General features: G+C 41.4%; 1 protein-coding gene across 3 annotated transcripts in view; it reads right to left on the bottom strand.

Annotated features, from left to right (window-relative positions):
* Positions 1–1,327: 1,327 nt before the first annotated feature.
* The window catches only part of LOC136862901 (uncharacterized), an 801,576-nt gene continuing 786,987 nt past the window's right edge, over positions 1,328–15,916 (bottom strand). For all 3 annotated transcript variants that reach the window (XM_067139181.2, XM_067139182.2, XM_067139183.2), the window contains exons 6-7: positions 8,654–8,901; positions 1,328–1,758 (exon numbers count right to left, since the gene is read on the bottom strand). In XM_067139181.2, the coding sequence (XP_066995282.1) occupies positions 1,540–1,758; positions 8,654–8,901 (467 nt within the window). In that variant the 3' untranslated portion in view covers positions 1,328–1,539. The remainder of the gene's footprint in view (positions 1,759–8,653; positions 8,902–15,916) is intronic.

Below are 15,916 nucleotides of genomic sequence, written 5' to 3'. Positions count from 1 at the left end.
AAGGCCTAGGAAAGGGAAGGAAGCGGCCGTGGCCTTAGTTAAGGCACAGCCCTGGTATTTGCCTGGTGTGAAAATGGGAAACCACGGAAAGCCATTTTCAGGGCTGCCGGCAGTGGGTTTCGAACCCACTATCTCCCGGATGCAAGCGCACAGCTGTGCGCCTCTAACCACACGGCTAACTCGCCCGGTAACCACACTACTACTAGCACACCTAACGCGCTCTCTAGCACAGAGGGAACTCAACGGTTCGAACCCACTATCTCCCGAATACCGGATACTGACCGCAGCTATCGTGCTCGGTCTAATGTCCCTAACATATCCGCAGTTAATTACAGAGTCATACATATTACCACCCTTCATGCTCGGTAAAGAAAGAGGGTGATGTCTGAGATGTCCCTAGCCTCCTAAATTAGGAAATAACGACACAAAATATGTTTCTTTCGCTTGCATATTGTATTTGATGATTCATAAAAATAACGTACCGTTACTTTGATTTTAACAGCTTAAGGCTGTTTCTTTATACTCGTCTCTCTCAGCCGACCTGAGTGGCTCAGACGGTTAAGGCGCTGGCCTTCTAACCCCAACTTGGCAGGTTCGATTCTGGCTCAGTCCGGTGGTATTTGAAGGTGCTCAAATACGACAGACTCGTGTCGGTAGATTTACTGGCACGTAAAAAGAACTCCTGCGGGACTAAATTCCGGCACCTCGGCGTCTCCGAAGACCGTAAAAGTAGTTAGTGGGACGTAAAACAAATAACATTAATTATTATTATTCGTCTCTCTCATACATATTCCCTATATTTCTCCCGATAACCTTCATTTAATAATCTACTGGTGAATATTTACTTGAAATGAATGGTCATCTTAAAAAAATGAATTCTTAAAATACTACGAATCCCAATTTTTTTGGATTACCACATGAATATGCTTCACAGCTTTGCCTCTTAGCGTTTCCCCTTTCTATGTCCCACTTGTCTCCCTAGGTGTGCTGCAATCGAAATTAGTGTTATTCTCACTAGGTATATTGTTTTGAAGTTCAGGGCACTGTAGTAAGGGAAATAAGGCATACTGATGAGTGAGACAGCTTGCTACTAATGTCTTTCCTGAGCCACCTAGAGGTTTTGCAGCGCCATCGCCATGTTACCAACAGCGTTCGCAGTATCCAATGGGACAGATTGTGCCTCAGCAACTTCCTACAGCTGTAAAAAAGTCAGAGGTATCAGTGAAATCTATCATGTACTTTGGACCAATGCCAAAGCATTGCATCAGTTAGAATGTGAAAACAGTCCATAACATACACCAAACAAAGGAAAAATAAACAACACAACTTCATAAAATTATATATTATACAGTTAGTATACCGTACGTTAAAAAGTTAAACGTCATTGAATAGAACAGAAGTGTGGGGATTAAACCCTCAATATCATTCCCTATGCAGCTACAGAAATGCATATATTTATATATAAAAGAAAAAATAAATAATCCTTTTCTACTATTTTACATCACTTATAAAAGCACTTCTTCACTGAGTATAAAGTAGCTATTCTTCATAAGGGAACCACTCTAAATATACGTCCAAGTTTTCTTCACAAATTCTATGAGAGAGTTCACTGTTGTGAGTTTTGGTGATGTTGAGACAACTCCAGATTCGAAGAACCGCAAGTTCATTTGTAGCGTCAAGCAACTGGTGAATGATGCGGCCTGAAAGAGCGTGACAGTGATCCAGTGTGAGGTGGGAAAGTTTCTTCATTGGATTGGCCTGGAAGCAGAAAATATTGCAATGGCTAGATCTTATATGAATCAGGTACGCCCAATGTTCTACAACAATAATAATATTAATAATATGTATATAATTTTACATTTTGCTTTATGTGGCACCGACACAGGGTTTTATGGCAACGATGGGATAGGAAAGGTCTAGGAGCGGCAAGGAAGCGGCCGTGGCCTTAATTAAGGTACAGCCCTTGCATTTGCGTGATGTGAAAATGGTAAACCACGGAAAACCATCTTCAGGGCTGCCGATAGTGGGGTTCGAACCCTTTATCTCCCGGATGCAAGCTCACAGCTGCGCGCCCCTAACCACACGGCCAACTCGCCCGGTAATAATAATAATAATAATAATAATAATAATAATAATAATAATAATAATAATTGTGACAGTAGTACGGCTTCTTCCTGGGTTTGAATTCCCGCTTCATCAACTGTCAGCAGTGTAATCTAACGAAGAATGCTTAACGTCAACCATATCTACTAAGTTTTATGTATCTTGACAAGATGTCACCACAGCTGATTCTAAGTGCCATCTAGTGTACTGAACTATAATTGACTTGGTCGGGAAATTATAATGCTTTAGAATCACAGGAATAGAAGTACATATTTTTGAAAACGGAGAATTCAATTCTCTTTTAGCAGGTTGGCAATTCCTATTTGCTAACACGGCGGGACCACGCAGTTGGTCGGCCACTGCTAAGCAAAGATTTGGAGAGGCGTGCCAATCCAACTGATGAGTCCAAATGGCACGTCTTGGCCAAAGTCAGATAACGCAGACGGCCTAATCACCCGAAAGCTGGTTCTATTCCCGTGATTTTAAGATCTGCGGCCGTGAAAGCCATGTTTGAAATTATATTGCTTTAGGGTTTGATGACCTGAACTCGTGTTAGCCTCCGTAGCGTAACGGTTAGTGTTATTAGCTGCCGTCCTCGGGGGTCCGAGTTCGATTCCCGGTACTGGCAGAAATTTGAGAATGGCAGGAGGGCAGTTATGTGATTGAAGGTATGTGATTACAATGGCTCATGCAGCTCACCTCCATTGGGGGTGTGTCTGGAAAGAGCTGCACCACCTCTGGATGAGGATTTGAGTTTACTTTACTTTACCTAAAGTCCTTCAGCTGTCTGCTGTCTGATACCCAATGAACTACCAGTCAGGTCACTGCCTTATAAAGTCACGGTCCACCAATCAAATGTATAATTTCGGTATTTACTAGAACAGTCACCCAGCTAGCCCCTGTATATACGTCGTGGGTTTGAGCCTTTAGGCTTATATTATTCACTTCGGGTGGAAGTATAAGGTAAAGAAAAACTATCACGTAACAATGTAAAATTTATCTACGAGTGGCAAAGGTAAGATCCCAGCGTTCCCCTTTAACACGTAACGGTTAGGTCGATCTGCGTTTTCTCAAATTGTAATATACGGTTTTCATTTTTAGTTAGGACTTAAAACGTAGGTTTTCTAGGCAGTCTACGGACTTAATGTAAAATCGATTAAACGAGAAAGAACAAGATTTAATAATAAACGTACGACTCAGAATTTGGAATGTACATGTAAACAAAGGAAATCATCAAGCAACCCTAACATGCTCTCGTTCAAGAGAAATTCATAGGAGGACTCTCCAAGGTATTCCATATTAAAATTGAAGTCAGATAGGGGGATGAACAATCACGGGTTCTTTTGAACTGTGTGAATGGGAAAGGGAACTTGCCAGGAAAGGTTTATTTCAGGTGAGACCTACATATCGGAAGATCAATGAACAGGGTGACAATTAACAATCTAGCTTTCACTGATGACCAAGCGATCTTATCTAGAAACCAAAAACGGGTGTTCAGCAGATTAATCTACTAAAGGAACAATTAAAATATAAGGTCACCAGCTTTCCTTTGGAGGAAACGAAATACTTGAAAAATATCAAAACAGCCCCCATCACCTAACATGAATCTGGAAGGATTGGAATAGTCGACAGCTTCAGATACCTCGGTCAGAGCGTCCAGGTGAAAACTAGTGAAAGGAAAGCCAATAATAGTAGGCATGAGATGGTCACTGCCTTCCGTAAAACACAGCCTTTACAAGAAAATGGCCATCTCAAGGCAAGCTAAGCTCGGACACCACAAAAAGGTAATTGAAACGGGGTGTCTTTATGCAAGTGACTGGCTCCGAATGACTGGGAAGGCTGGGTTGAGAGAAGCCGAGAAGTTTTGGAGAGAGATCCTTCGCAAGATAATTTGAACATAAGACGGTGGATAGACAATATCGATTAAAAGGAAGCGAAGAATCATATCGGGAAAATGAACGGCTTATGGAGTCAATAAGAACACCAAGACTAAGATATACTGTATATGCATCTGTTCAGAATGGATAAAAAGTCGCTGACAAAAGATATCTTTAAATTACTGGACAATACATTTTCAGATGGATGGTTTCAGGTCGTCTTAAAGGACGTTGGTAGGGTTGGTCTCTTCTTTACTCTTTATTCAAATAGTTATTTCATTCCTGCCCGGTAAGGGGCAGGCGGGCCACCAGCTAAACATGTAGCTCTTTGGCCGGTGAGTGAGTACATAAAAGTAGAATTTTGAAACACATACATAGAAGTATGTCTCGTACATACTGAAAACAAAACATAATCAAATACAGATTGAAGCAGAGAACATAAAAAACATAAACAAGTATATAACAAGGAAATATTATGTGATTTCTTCCATGTCAGTCTATTTTTCATTGATTTCGATTGGCACACAAAGTATAAACGCACAACACATCGTACTGAGAGAGAAATGTCTTCAGTTCATCTTGACGTACGATACGAAAAACACTATGGTGGAAGCAGAAAGAAATGGACGTACACTAGTGGAACAATGAGGACGCGAAAAACACAGAATGATTGAAAATGAACACGGATAGAGATGACACTGGTAGTGTCGTAGTTGGTCTCAGGCAGGGCTACATCTCAAATAAAGCACGATGCAGATTACATATCAGTAATTTCAAGAGCTTCCATGAAGAACTGAAGCAGAAAAAATAATGGGGTAAGGCTTTCAGTGCCGGGAGTGTCCGAGGACAAGTTCGGCTCGCCAGACGCATGTCTTTTGATTTGACTCCCGTAGGTGACCTGCGTGTCGTAATGAGGATGAAATGATGATGAAGACGACATATACATCCACAAGGGGAGGCCACGATATCCGCATCACCGGTTTTGTTCAAACTTTGTAGGTTGGTAGTACTACATCACAAAAACACACTGGCAAAGTAGTGGCGCGGAACTCTCAAACATTTTCGAAAAAAAGCGGTTTTGAAAATGTCGAAAAAATTTAAGAGAGGTTTAGCATGCTATGTACCATCAACCGAGACACTGTGGCTCGGTGGTCGAGTAGTTAAGATTCTCCACTTCCGTTGTGAAGATAACGAGTTCGAGTCACGCTGCTACTAGCTTTTTACCCCAATTTTTACCCCTTGTTCATCTATTAAAAATTTATTTTCTTCTATTATTGTCAAAATAGATTTAAACATGTTCTTTTTCAGTAATTCGATCTCTTCTCTTATCTCTACAGAGTCGCCGGGATCCAGTAAGCGATTTATATAATGGAGGTGCTAGACGTAAGCAATGGCCCTATTCAACTGTTTATTTATTACTTTCTCTCCCAGAAAATCGTTTACACTTTGCGCAGCTTCACATTCAAAAACACTTTCATTCGAACATAATTCAACATGTGAGATCTCCATGCCGATCGAATTTATGATGACCGAGCTCTATAGCTACGGTCGCTTAAGTGCAACCAGTATCCAGTATTCGGGAGACAGTGGGTTCGAGCCCCACTGTCGGCAGCTCTGAAGATCGTTTTCCGTGGTTTCCATTTTCACACCACTTTAATTAAGGCCATCGACGCTTCCTTCCCACTCCTAGACCTTTCCTGTCCCACCGTCGCCATAAGACATATCTGTGTCGGTGCGACATAAACCAAATAGAAAAAAAAAGTTGAAATGAGCGTGAGTCGAATTCACCATCTTCTTAACTGAAGTGGAGAACCTTGACCACCGTACCACAGTCCATCGGCCGATGTTTCCTGGCATACTAAAGCTCTCGTAACTTTTCTCGATATTTTCAAAATAGCTTTTTTTTCGGAAATTTTTGAGAGTTGCGCACTACTACTTTGCCAGTGTGTTTTCGTGGTATAGTACTACCAACCTACAAAGTTTGAACAAAATCGGTGATGCGGACATCGTGACCTCCACTTGCCAGTCCCCGTGCTAGCGAAATTAACGAATTATGGTTAGAAGTTAAGACTCTGCCGGAAATCGAACCCGGGACCGCAGTGACCAAAGGCTAGCACGCTAACCATGTATCCATGGAACCGGACGCTGAAGCAGAACAGTGGACGGACGGAGGAAGGAAGGCGGGCTGCAAGAAAAATTATGCAACAAGTCTGGGCTGCAGAAAAGTTACTTAACGTGGTCTCCACACTAAACGAATTTATATAATAATAATAATAATAATAATAATAATAATAATAATAATAATAATAATAATAATAATAATAATAATAATAATATACTCTTGGAACATTTGCACTTGCAGACTTGTTGGGAATATGATGATGATGCTTGTTGTTTTAAGGGGCCTAACATCGAAGGTCATCGGCCCTGTTAGGAATAAAGAAGAGAAGAATTTGTCTCTAATACACTGGATTCTGTACTGTTTTTGTTGTGAAGATTGTGTTCATCAGTTTCAATGGCTTATTCATCGTGAATGCTCTCTGATGATCTGTATTCCAAAGCTTGTTTCCAGTCATTGGACCGGTCAGGAATGGAATGAATGATGCTCCTACTTAGCGGCAAAGATAGAAATTGTGTCGGCTGCCGAAGCCTGTCGCACTTCTCTGGGGCAATGATTAATGACGAACAGATGAAACAGTGTTGTTGGAATGAGTGATGACAGAGAAAACCTGAGTATCCGGAGAAGAACCTGTTCCGCCTCCGCTTTGTCCAGCACAAATCTCGCATGGAGTGACCGGGATTTGAACCAAGGAACCCAGCGGTGAGAGGCTCTGATGATGTGTACTATGGTGACCATATTAGTATGTGTATCTATAGTGTCGGGGACTGTAAAATGTTTCCCAGGTCTTGAATGAGGTACAAACTGTAGAAAAATCCAGTTTATAAATAAGGGATTCTTATCGTTGAAGTTATTCTACCTGAGTAGTATAGAAATATCTTAAAAGGAACATGACGTGGTCCGCCTCTGTGGTGTAGTGGTTAGTGTGATTAGCTGCCACCCCCGAAGGCCAGGGTTCGATTCCCGGCTCCGCCACGAAATTTGAAAAGTGGTACGAGGGGTGGAATAGGGTCCACTCAGCCTCGGGAGGTCAACTGAATAGAGGTGGGTTCGATTCCCACCTCAGCCATCCTGGAAGTGGTTATCCGTGGTTTCTCACTTCTCCTCCAGGCAAATGGCGGGATGGTACCTAACTTAAGGCCACGGCCACTTCCTTCCCCCTTCCTTATCTATCCCTTCCAATCTTCCCATTCCCCCGCAAGGCCCTTGTTCAGCATAGCTGGTGAGGCTGCCTGGGAGTGGTACTGGCCATCCTCCCCAGTTGTATCCCCCGACCCAGAGTCTGAAGCTCCATGTCACTGCCCTAGAGTCCTAGGGAAAAACCGACCCTGGAGGGTAAAGATAACGAAGAAGTGCATAACATGAATTACCGTAGATGCTTGAGAACACATCATCTGGGCTACACTAAAGGGAATGGTAGGGTTTTAGTTTAAAGAATTATGTATGAGAGGCAAAGGCACTTTTTCCATGACAGAGAAATCTCAAAAGGTTCTCAGTAACTCGGTGACGTCGGGAACGACAACTAAGCGTATACAGTTTCAGTTATTCTTCCTTTCTTAATCTGCTTACCCTCCAGGGTTGGATTTTCCCTCGGACTCAGCGAGGAATCCCACCTATACCGCCTCAAGGGCAGTGTCCTGGAGCGTGAGACGTTGGGTCGGGGGATACAGCTGGGGAGAATGACCAGTACCTCGCCCAGGTGGCCTCACTTGCTATGGCGAACAGGGGCCTTGCGTGGGGATGGGGAGATTGGAGGGGATAGACAAGGAAGCGGCCGTGGCCATGAGTTAGGTACCATCCCGGCATTTGCCTGGAGGAGAAGTGGGAAACCACGGAAAACCACTTCCAGGATGGCTGAGGTGGGAATCGAGCCTACCTTTACTCAGTTGACCTCCAGAGACTGAATGGACCCCGTTCCAGCCCTCGTACCACTTTTCAAATTTCGTGGCAGAGCCGGGAATTGAACAAGGACCTCCGGGGGTGGCAGCTAATCACACTAACCACTACACCACAGAGGTGGACCAGTTTCAATTACTACCCCATAATCAATATAACAATCAAGTGTCTCCAGTTGAAGAACCATTAATTATTGTACTGACATTAAAAAGTGCTCTCTAGGTATAATACGCTCGTGTCAATTTTAACTATTGGGCCGAGCAGTAGTCGCGTGGTAGACTAAGGTCCATCAGGTCAGCACCGACATGGATTTTTAAATTTCTTACTTTCCATTTTATACTGGCTACGTTCAACCAACGAAATGAACTACTACCGAAAGAAACTAAATTAGGCCTCCTTTTACAGAGAAGCCCAACATTTGTAGCTGCTGTGTGAAGAACTTTGCCTTTATTCACAATATTTATTTTTCAATGAACTTAATAGAAATTGTTTATTATCCACGTATTGGTAAAATACACTGAATGGGTTAGTTCCTTAAATACGAGTTCATTAGCCACGAGAAGGTATCAAGGTAAGAAATTGATGATGAGCAGTACAATTGAGTAGACTGGAAATGTTTGTACCACCGCACATTTTAGTGGAAACATTTATAACTTACTTGTAAAATTTCCGTCATGAATTTGTCCGAGAGGATCTCACAGCCTTTGAAAAGGAGATTTCTGATGTCAGGGCCAAAGAGAAGTAGCTGCCGGAACATAGCGGGCGTGAGGTCGGCGTGTGGGTCAGACCACAGTTCAAGAGCCTGAAGTTGATTGAACATTTCCGGACAGATTGGGCCAACTGGATCATACTGAGCAATGTTCGACAAAGCTAAGTTTCGAATTTGTTTACAGGCTCGTCCAATTCCTGTAAAGAGAAAAATAAAACTTAAATTATTTATCTTACTCATTCGTTTGATTACATTTATGTAAACAAATAAAATGATATTCTCTGTTTGTTTGCATGGAAAAAAATCTGAAATGTTTAGTCTGCCTTTCCTTTACAAGACAATGTTTGTAAATATATTCCCTAGAAGGTTATCTGTCAGCTTTGCTATACATTCCACCTGTACTTGTTTCTTGACGGATGTAGCATTTTTACATTTAGGGCCTATCCATGGGAACAAGATAGAGCAAGCTGTACCGTTCGAGGATATTTTCGTCTTATATATAACTCTGATAGTACGGAAGATGGTAAGTTTTGGTTAATTACTAATGGCAGTGGGGCCACAGTCATTGCCTGAAGATGTTGTACAGAGTGGTACTCATTGGGTCAGATGTGCTGCAATAGCATTTGCTTACTCGATGAGGTAAGCTATTGCTATTTGCTTTAAGTCGCACCGACACAGATAGGCCTTATGGCGACGATAGGACAGGAAAGGCCTAGGAATGGGAAGAAAGCGGCCGTGGCCTTAATTAAGGTACAGCCCCAGCATTTGCCTGGTGTGAAAATGGGAAACCACGGAAAACCATCTCCAGGCCTGTGGACAGTGTGGCTCGAACTCACTATCTCCCAGATGCAAGCTCACAGCTGCGCGCTCCTAACCGCAAGGCCAACGATAAGGAAAGCTGCAACAAAGTTTCACCCTGCGTGGTTTTCGTGACGACTCCGCCTAGAATTTTCGATGCTTTATCATAACCAAATCCTAAAGGTAGTTCCTACTTGAGGATCCAATTGCCTATAGTCTCAGGGAACGAAAAGGAATCAGTTTCAGATATAGTCCTCCCATTGAGGAAAGTGTGTTCTTCATGAGAAACATCAGTTAATATTATCAGAAACAGGTGTTTATCTACCTAATGAATTCATGATTGCAGCTTTTTGTGATATCTATAAACTAGTTCTCGATGATGCTAGGTATATGAACGCTGTGAACTCGATCACGTGCCAAACGATTGTTCTGTGGACAACATTAAGCTCCGAAGGAAAGTATGCATTATAATTGGTTATTTAAACGTAATATTTTAACAGTATTCTGATTCATTTTATGAAATGTAATTACGTTGTTAAATATTATAATTATAAAGAACGAACACTCTTCTGACGAAAGCATTTACGGTCTGGAAATCTAGGTATGACAGTCTTTTAAGCCGTGAAAATAGCCAAAACCTATTAATACTAGATATTTTTGAGGAGATTTACAGAAATCACCACTATATTACCTTATTGCTACATCCTAAAGCCTATTGCGTTGCCTTTCGTGCTATCATTCCTATATTCAATTTGTCCCAGCGCCTAAAGTTGTCGTAGATGCATAGTTATAACAGGAGCTTTGAAAGATCAGTTACTGATGCCCTCATTTCTTTTTAAAGCTGCGTAATAAGTGTGGCGCAGGCGTGGAGTTTAGTTCGTATCCACGACCTCCCTTATGTGTTAGTTTCGTCGTCGCAGTTACAACGGATACAAAAACTCAAGCGTAGAAAATTATATGTCATCTGGAATATCAATCCAGGCTTCTGAGGGAGCTACATGATAATTTCTACTTTTTTACTGTACGTGGCACCGATACAGACATGCTTTACAACGAAGACGGGTTAGCATACGCCAATGATTAGGAAAAAGGGACCGTGTCCATAATTAAGGTATAGCCCCACCAATTTCCTAGTGTGGAAATGGCAAACTACGGAAAAGTATCTTCAGGGATGCCGACAGTTGGATTCGAGCCCAACATCTCTAAAATGCAAGGTAACAGCTATGTGACCCAAAACACGTAACCAACTCGCTCTGTAGCTGTTTGATTTCAGTGGGAAAAACTTACTATTGCTGATAACAGAAAGCACGCAAAACAGATTTTCACTTTTTTGGAAACCTGAACTAACATTTGGGAGAGCATAAATTTTCTAACGATTACCAGATGAAGACAGTGTTACTACGGTAACTCCTTGAAGAAGAAGCAGACTTCTTTCGCGAAGGAAATTCTTAGACTTGCGTTAAGACATGTGCTTGCAGAAATTGTATGACTATGTAAAGAACTGGCGTTTAGGATCTACCTTTATTTAGATTCTGTTGCATACCTCAATAAATATTTTTTTCACTTCCAATAGCCGAATGTACTTTTTGTAGATTTTTACTTTCTTAAATCTCAATTTCCAGGAACTGATTATATGAGCTGGCCTTTCAGTACCATAATGTAAAGAAGAATATAGACAATTTTTAAATTATTTCACACCAATATAACGCAATTTCACAAATTTCACAATTGTATCTCAGAATTCATACCTTTTGTGGAAGTCAGCTTGTACTCGCAATAATGAGTGTCGTGTGAAGTAACACTTTGTCTCAGCTCTGCGATAATAACACCAAAAATAAACCAGTATGTTACATTTTGGCATTAATAAAAATGAATGAACAGAGTAGACACGTTTGTGTATTACGTGGTGGATAAAAGTGTCACTAAGCGATAACCGTCAGGGCAACACGCACTGAATAGGCTCATATGTGGTGAACATAGAGGCTTAATTAAGTTTGGCATTGATTCGCTACACTTTGCCAAGTTTCTCTTTTGCAAGTTAGTTAGCCGGGCTGAGTGGCTCAGACGGTTAACGCGCTGGCCTTCTAACCCCAACTTGGCAGGTTCGATTCTGGCTCAGACCGGTGGTATTTGAAGGTACTCAAATACGACAGCCTCGTGTCGGTATATTTACTGGCACGTAAAAGAACTCATGCGGGACTAAATTCCGGCACCTCGGCGTCCCCGAAGACCGTAAAAGTAGTTAGTGGGACGTAAAGCAAATAATAACATTATTATTATTATTATTATTATTATTATTATTATTATTATTATTATTATTATTATTATTATTATTCCAAGTTAAGTCAATTGTTCGACGATTTTCGGCCAACCCTTGTTCATTTCCCATGCCCTGAAGTAAAAACCAAAACCTATGGCGCAACAGTTCCGAAGGGCCATGGCCTACCAAGCGACCGCTGCTCAGCAAGGTCTGTTTAGGGAGGTCAAGTCACGAATGCTACTTATGGAGCCGCCATATTGCGTCTTTAAATGAACGTAACCCAAGGCAAGTGTATTCAAATTTAGAGGATTTAGGCACCAAATATTGAACAAAAGCAAACGAACAACTATTTCTCACGCAGAATTTAACCGGGTATCTATTATTCATGTATATATAATTGTACAACTCGTAAATGACAAAAATGCATTCACAGCTATTTGAACAAGAAGATAATTAATAGAACCGAAATTTCACATTTTTGAGAAACAAGAATCGGAAGAAGTGTTCATGTATACTCTTTCACGTCTATATTACTTGATCTTACCGTGTTTCTAATCACTATCGTCTGTCAAAATACGTCATCTCATTGACAGAAACATAGAAATCTGTACAGTACCTCTATTATATCATGAATAGCTGAAATAGTGAATTTAAACGTATTTAAAGACAGTTGTAGTAAATTTCCTTGATCATTTCCTTTATTGAGAAAGTAGTAATGGGTACTGCGTTTCTAAAAGGTTACTTCAGCATGTTGACAAAGACTGAATGCCTCTTGAGTTGAGCGCATTAAATTATATTCGCTGTTATCTTCTTTTTTTGCCAGATGCTTTACGTCGCACCGACACAGACAGGTCTTATGGCGACGATGGGACAGGAAAGGGCTAGTAGTAGGAAGGAAGCGGCCGTGGCCTTAATTAAGGTACAACCCCAGCAGTTGCCTGGTGTGAAAATGGGAAACCACGGAAAACCATTTTCAGGGCTGCCGACAGTGGGGTTCGAACAAACTATCTCCCGAATACTGGATACTGGCAGCACGCTGTTGTTATCCATTGATGTGGTAAATTCTTTGGGTTCTGAGGCAAAAATACTCTTCTCATAATTATATAACAAGAGTGATGTTCTTAACTACGCTAATTAGCTTATGGATAATCCATGCAGTTGAGCAGTACAAAGTGGTGGTGGTGATTATTGTTTTAAGAGGAAGTACTATTGGGCAACCATCCACTATTAACACTGATCAGAGGGGAAATTATGAAACGATCCGACACTTCGAAAAGTTGTGGTATCGGCCAAGGAAAGAGAAAGGCCACACAGTTCGTGCAAATGAAAGACTCCCAAAGCTTCAACTGCTCTAATATCGTCGGGGTCGGAAAAGAATAAGAGTTGACCAAGGAAGGTCGGATAGGATAGAAAAAGTGAGGAGCCTGGCACAAGTAAGTGGAAAGAATGCCAAGACTCAGCTGAGGGCTGTTAAGAGTGTCTGGGGCCCCCTTTAGTCGCCTCTTACGACAGGAAGGGGGTACCCTGGATGTATTCTATTGTCCCCACAAAATGGTTCAAACCTGACATTTGTATTATGTTTATGTCAACATCATTTGAAAACCGGTGATAATAATTTGTAGGGCTACAGTCTTCAGTTGGCTTTTGGCAAAAAGTCAAGGTAATACTCATCATCATCATCATCATCATCATCATCATAATCATCATCATCAGAAGAAGAAGAAGGCCGAGCAAGTGGCTGTGCAGTTTCGGTCACGTCGCTATCAACTTGCATTCGAGAGATAGTGGGTTCGAACTCCACTGTTGGCAACGCTGAAGATGATTTTCCGTGGTTTCCCCATTGTCACACCAGGAAAATTCTGGGGTTGCTCCTTAATTACGAGTCGACGGTCGCTTCCTAGCCCTTTCCTATCCCATCGTCACCGTAAGACCTATCTGTGTCTGTGCGACGTCAACCATATTGTAAAAAAACAAATAAGAAGAATACTGAAGGATTATGTGAATATTGGGCTACAGTTATCATTCGAATCACATGTATCACTGTTGTTGGAATGGTATAACACTTGCGGTATATAACTGCGAACCTGTTTGTATAGGCTTTCATAATCTTTACCCCCACCCCCTGTGCGTGGGAGTGGTAGAATAACACCCACGTTATCTCCGTGCCTGTCGTAAGAGGTGTCTAAAAGAGGCCGCAGGGTCTCTTAATTTTTGGAAGCCCGGATTGGCGACTATGGGGCCCTTAATTGAGTCCCGGCTTTTATGTCACTTAGCTTACTTGTGCCAGGCTCCATACTTCATTTCTTTCCTAAACGACCTCCCTTGTGTTGTTAACTCGAAAAAACACAAATAATAATATTATTATACATTTCCTATTACACTTGCTGCATCTTTTAAGAAAACATATTTGTTTGGAAACTTTCCTGTAACATTTTAAAGACTTGGGTGGATTAGAAACATTTTTGGGATCGAACTCCACCTGAGTTTTACCGTCCATCTACACTCTTCTGTTCAAATTACGGTTCATCAAAATGATATCGGAAGAAAATACATAATGGAACCCACAAATACAAAAATTGTTCCTATAAACATGTGATTCTTCAGGAATAATTCCATTGTAATAACTTACTAACCTCGAACAAGACGGAATTATATGTGGGTTACCATTTATCACGCCTGTAATTTTTTTACCGTATCCACTGAGCTCACCATTACTTATCACTGGAAAACGAAACACTATAATCCCGCCAGTTGACTAATTCTGACAATTTGGTGAAGCGCAGTATCCCATTTCCCTTAAAAATGCAAATATATTTCATATTATCACATCGGGCCCTCCCATATCACAACGGTGCTTAAGACCTAATATGGCCGTCACCGCAAAGGATTATGGTAGCATGACCAAACCTTCCTATACTGACCTTGCTGCTTAGCCCGAAGGCCTGCAGATTACGAGGTGTAGTGTGGTCAGCACGACGGATCCTCTCGGCCGTTTTCTTGGCTTTCTATACAGGGGCCGCCATCCCACTGTCAGATAGCTCCTCAATTGTAATCACGTAGGCCGAGTGGACCTCGAACCAGCCCTCAGATGCAGGTAAAAATCCCTGACCCGGGGTCTCTGGTTAAGAGGAAGGCACGCTACCCCTACACCGTGGTGTAAACCATTTGTGAAATGTAGGCTACAACCAAGTTATTCTCTGTTTCACGGCACTTCCCTGTATCCCTATTAGTTGAGTGGTTGAAACTCTTATTTTCCTACGGTAGCCATTGGTCTGGTAACCTGGTTGTCAACGTCCCTTAAGCTGAATTTTCAATCAATACAGCATTAGTGTGCTGAAAGCACGCCCATTTGTATCGTAATTTCAAAAATGCAAATTTTGCTTGTGTTCCTTAAATTATCTTTGTATTTATAACGTATTGATTTTTCATTGATTGTCCATGAAAATCAATATGTGTAAAGGGCCGTGATTACGCAAACTAGTCGAGCTGTCAGTGCTGTACCTTGGTGCTAAATTATGTAACAGCGACAACTAGTTCTGCCAGCTGTGCACAATGCCTGCTCAACGATTCAACTCTCCACTGAGTGATTACATATTTATGGAATTAACATGAATCTCTGTACACAACCACAAGTGGAGAAGTTTGCTTCTGTGATATCTTGAAAAATATCGATGTACTGATACATTAAAGACACGTCAATGCAATTGTACCATCAGGTTAAAGTGAAAGTAGACTCCTTAATTCTTCATAAAATCTGATGTTGGCAGGAAATTCATTCCTTCTAAATATCACTTTACTTAATGTGTTTCAAGCGAAGAAATTTGTATTCGAATTTCCGTAGAGATGAGGGAAACTCACTGACAACGGAAGCAACAGGTGGTAAATCTCACAAGCCAAGTAGTATGCTTACATTCTAACTTAAATCTCCCTCCTTGCAACTAAATTATATTCACTTATGTTGTACTGTAGTTTGATTAGGATGATATACATGAACTTATATATCTAGCCTGGTTTAATTATAAATAGTAGCATGAATAAAAATACACGAGGAATTACATCAAATATCAATTTTGTAATTTTGCTAGTGGCTTTACGTTGCACCGACACAGATAGGTCTTGTGGCAACGATGAAATAGGAAAGGCGTAAGAGTTGG

Source organism: Anabrus simplex, chromosome 2 (assembly GCF_040414725.1).
Source record: "Anabrus simplex isolate iqAnaSimp1 chromosome 2, ASM4041472v1, whole genome shotgun sequence".
Taxonomy (NCBI): domain Eukaryota; kingdom Metazoa; phylum Arthropoda; class Insecta; order Orthoptera; family Tettigoniidae; genus Anabrus; species Anabrus simplex.
The sequence above is the reverse complement of the archived record's forward strand: the minus strand, read 5'-3'. Positions and strand labels throughout refer to the sequence as shown.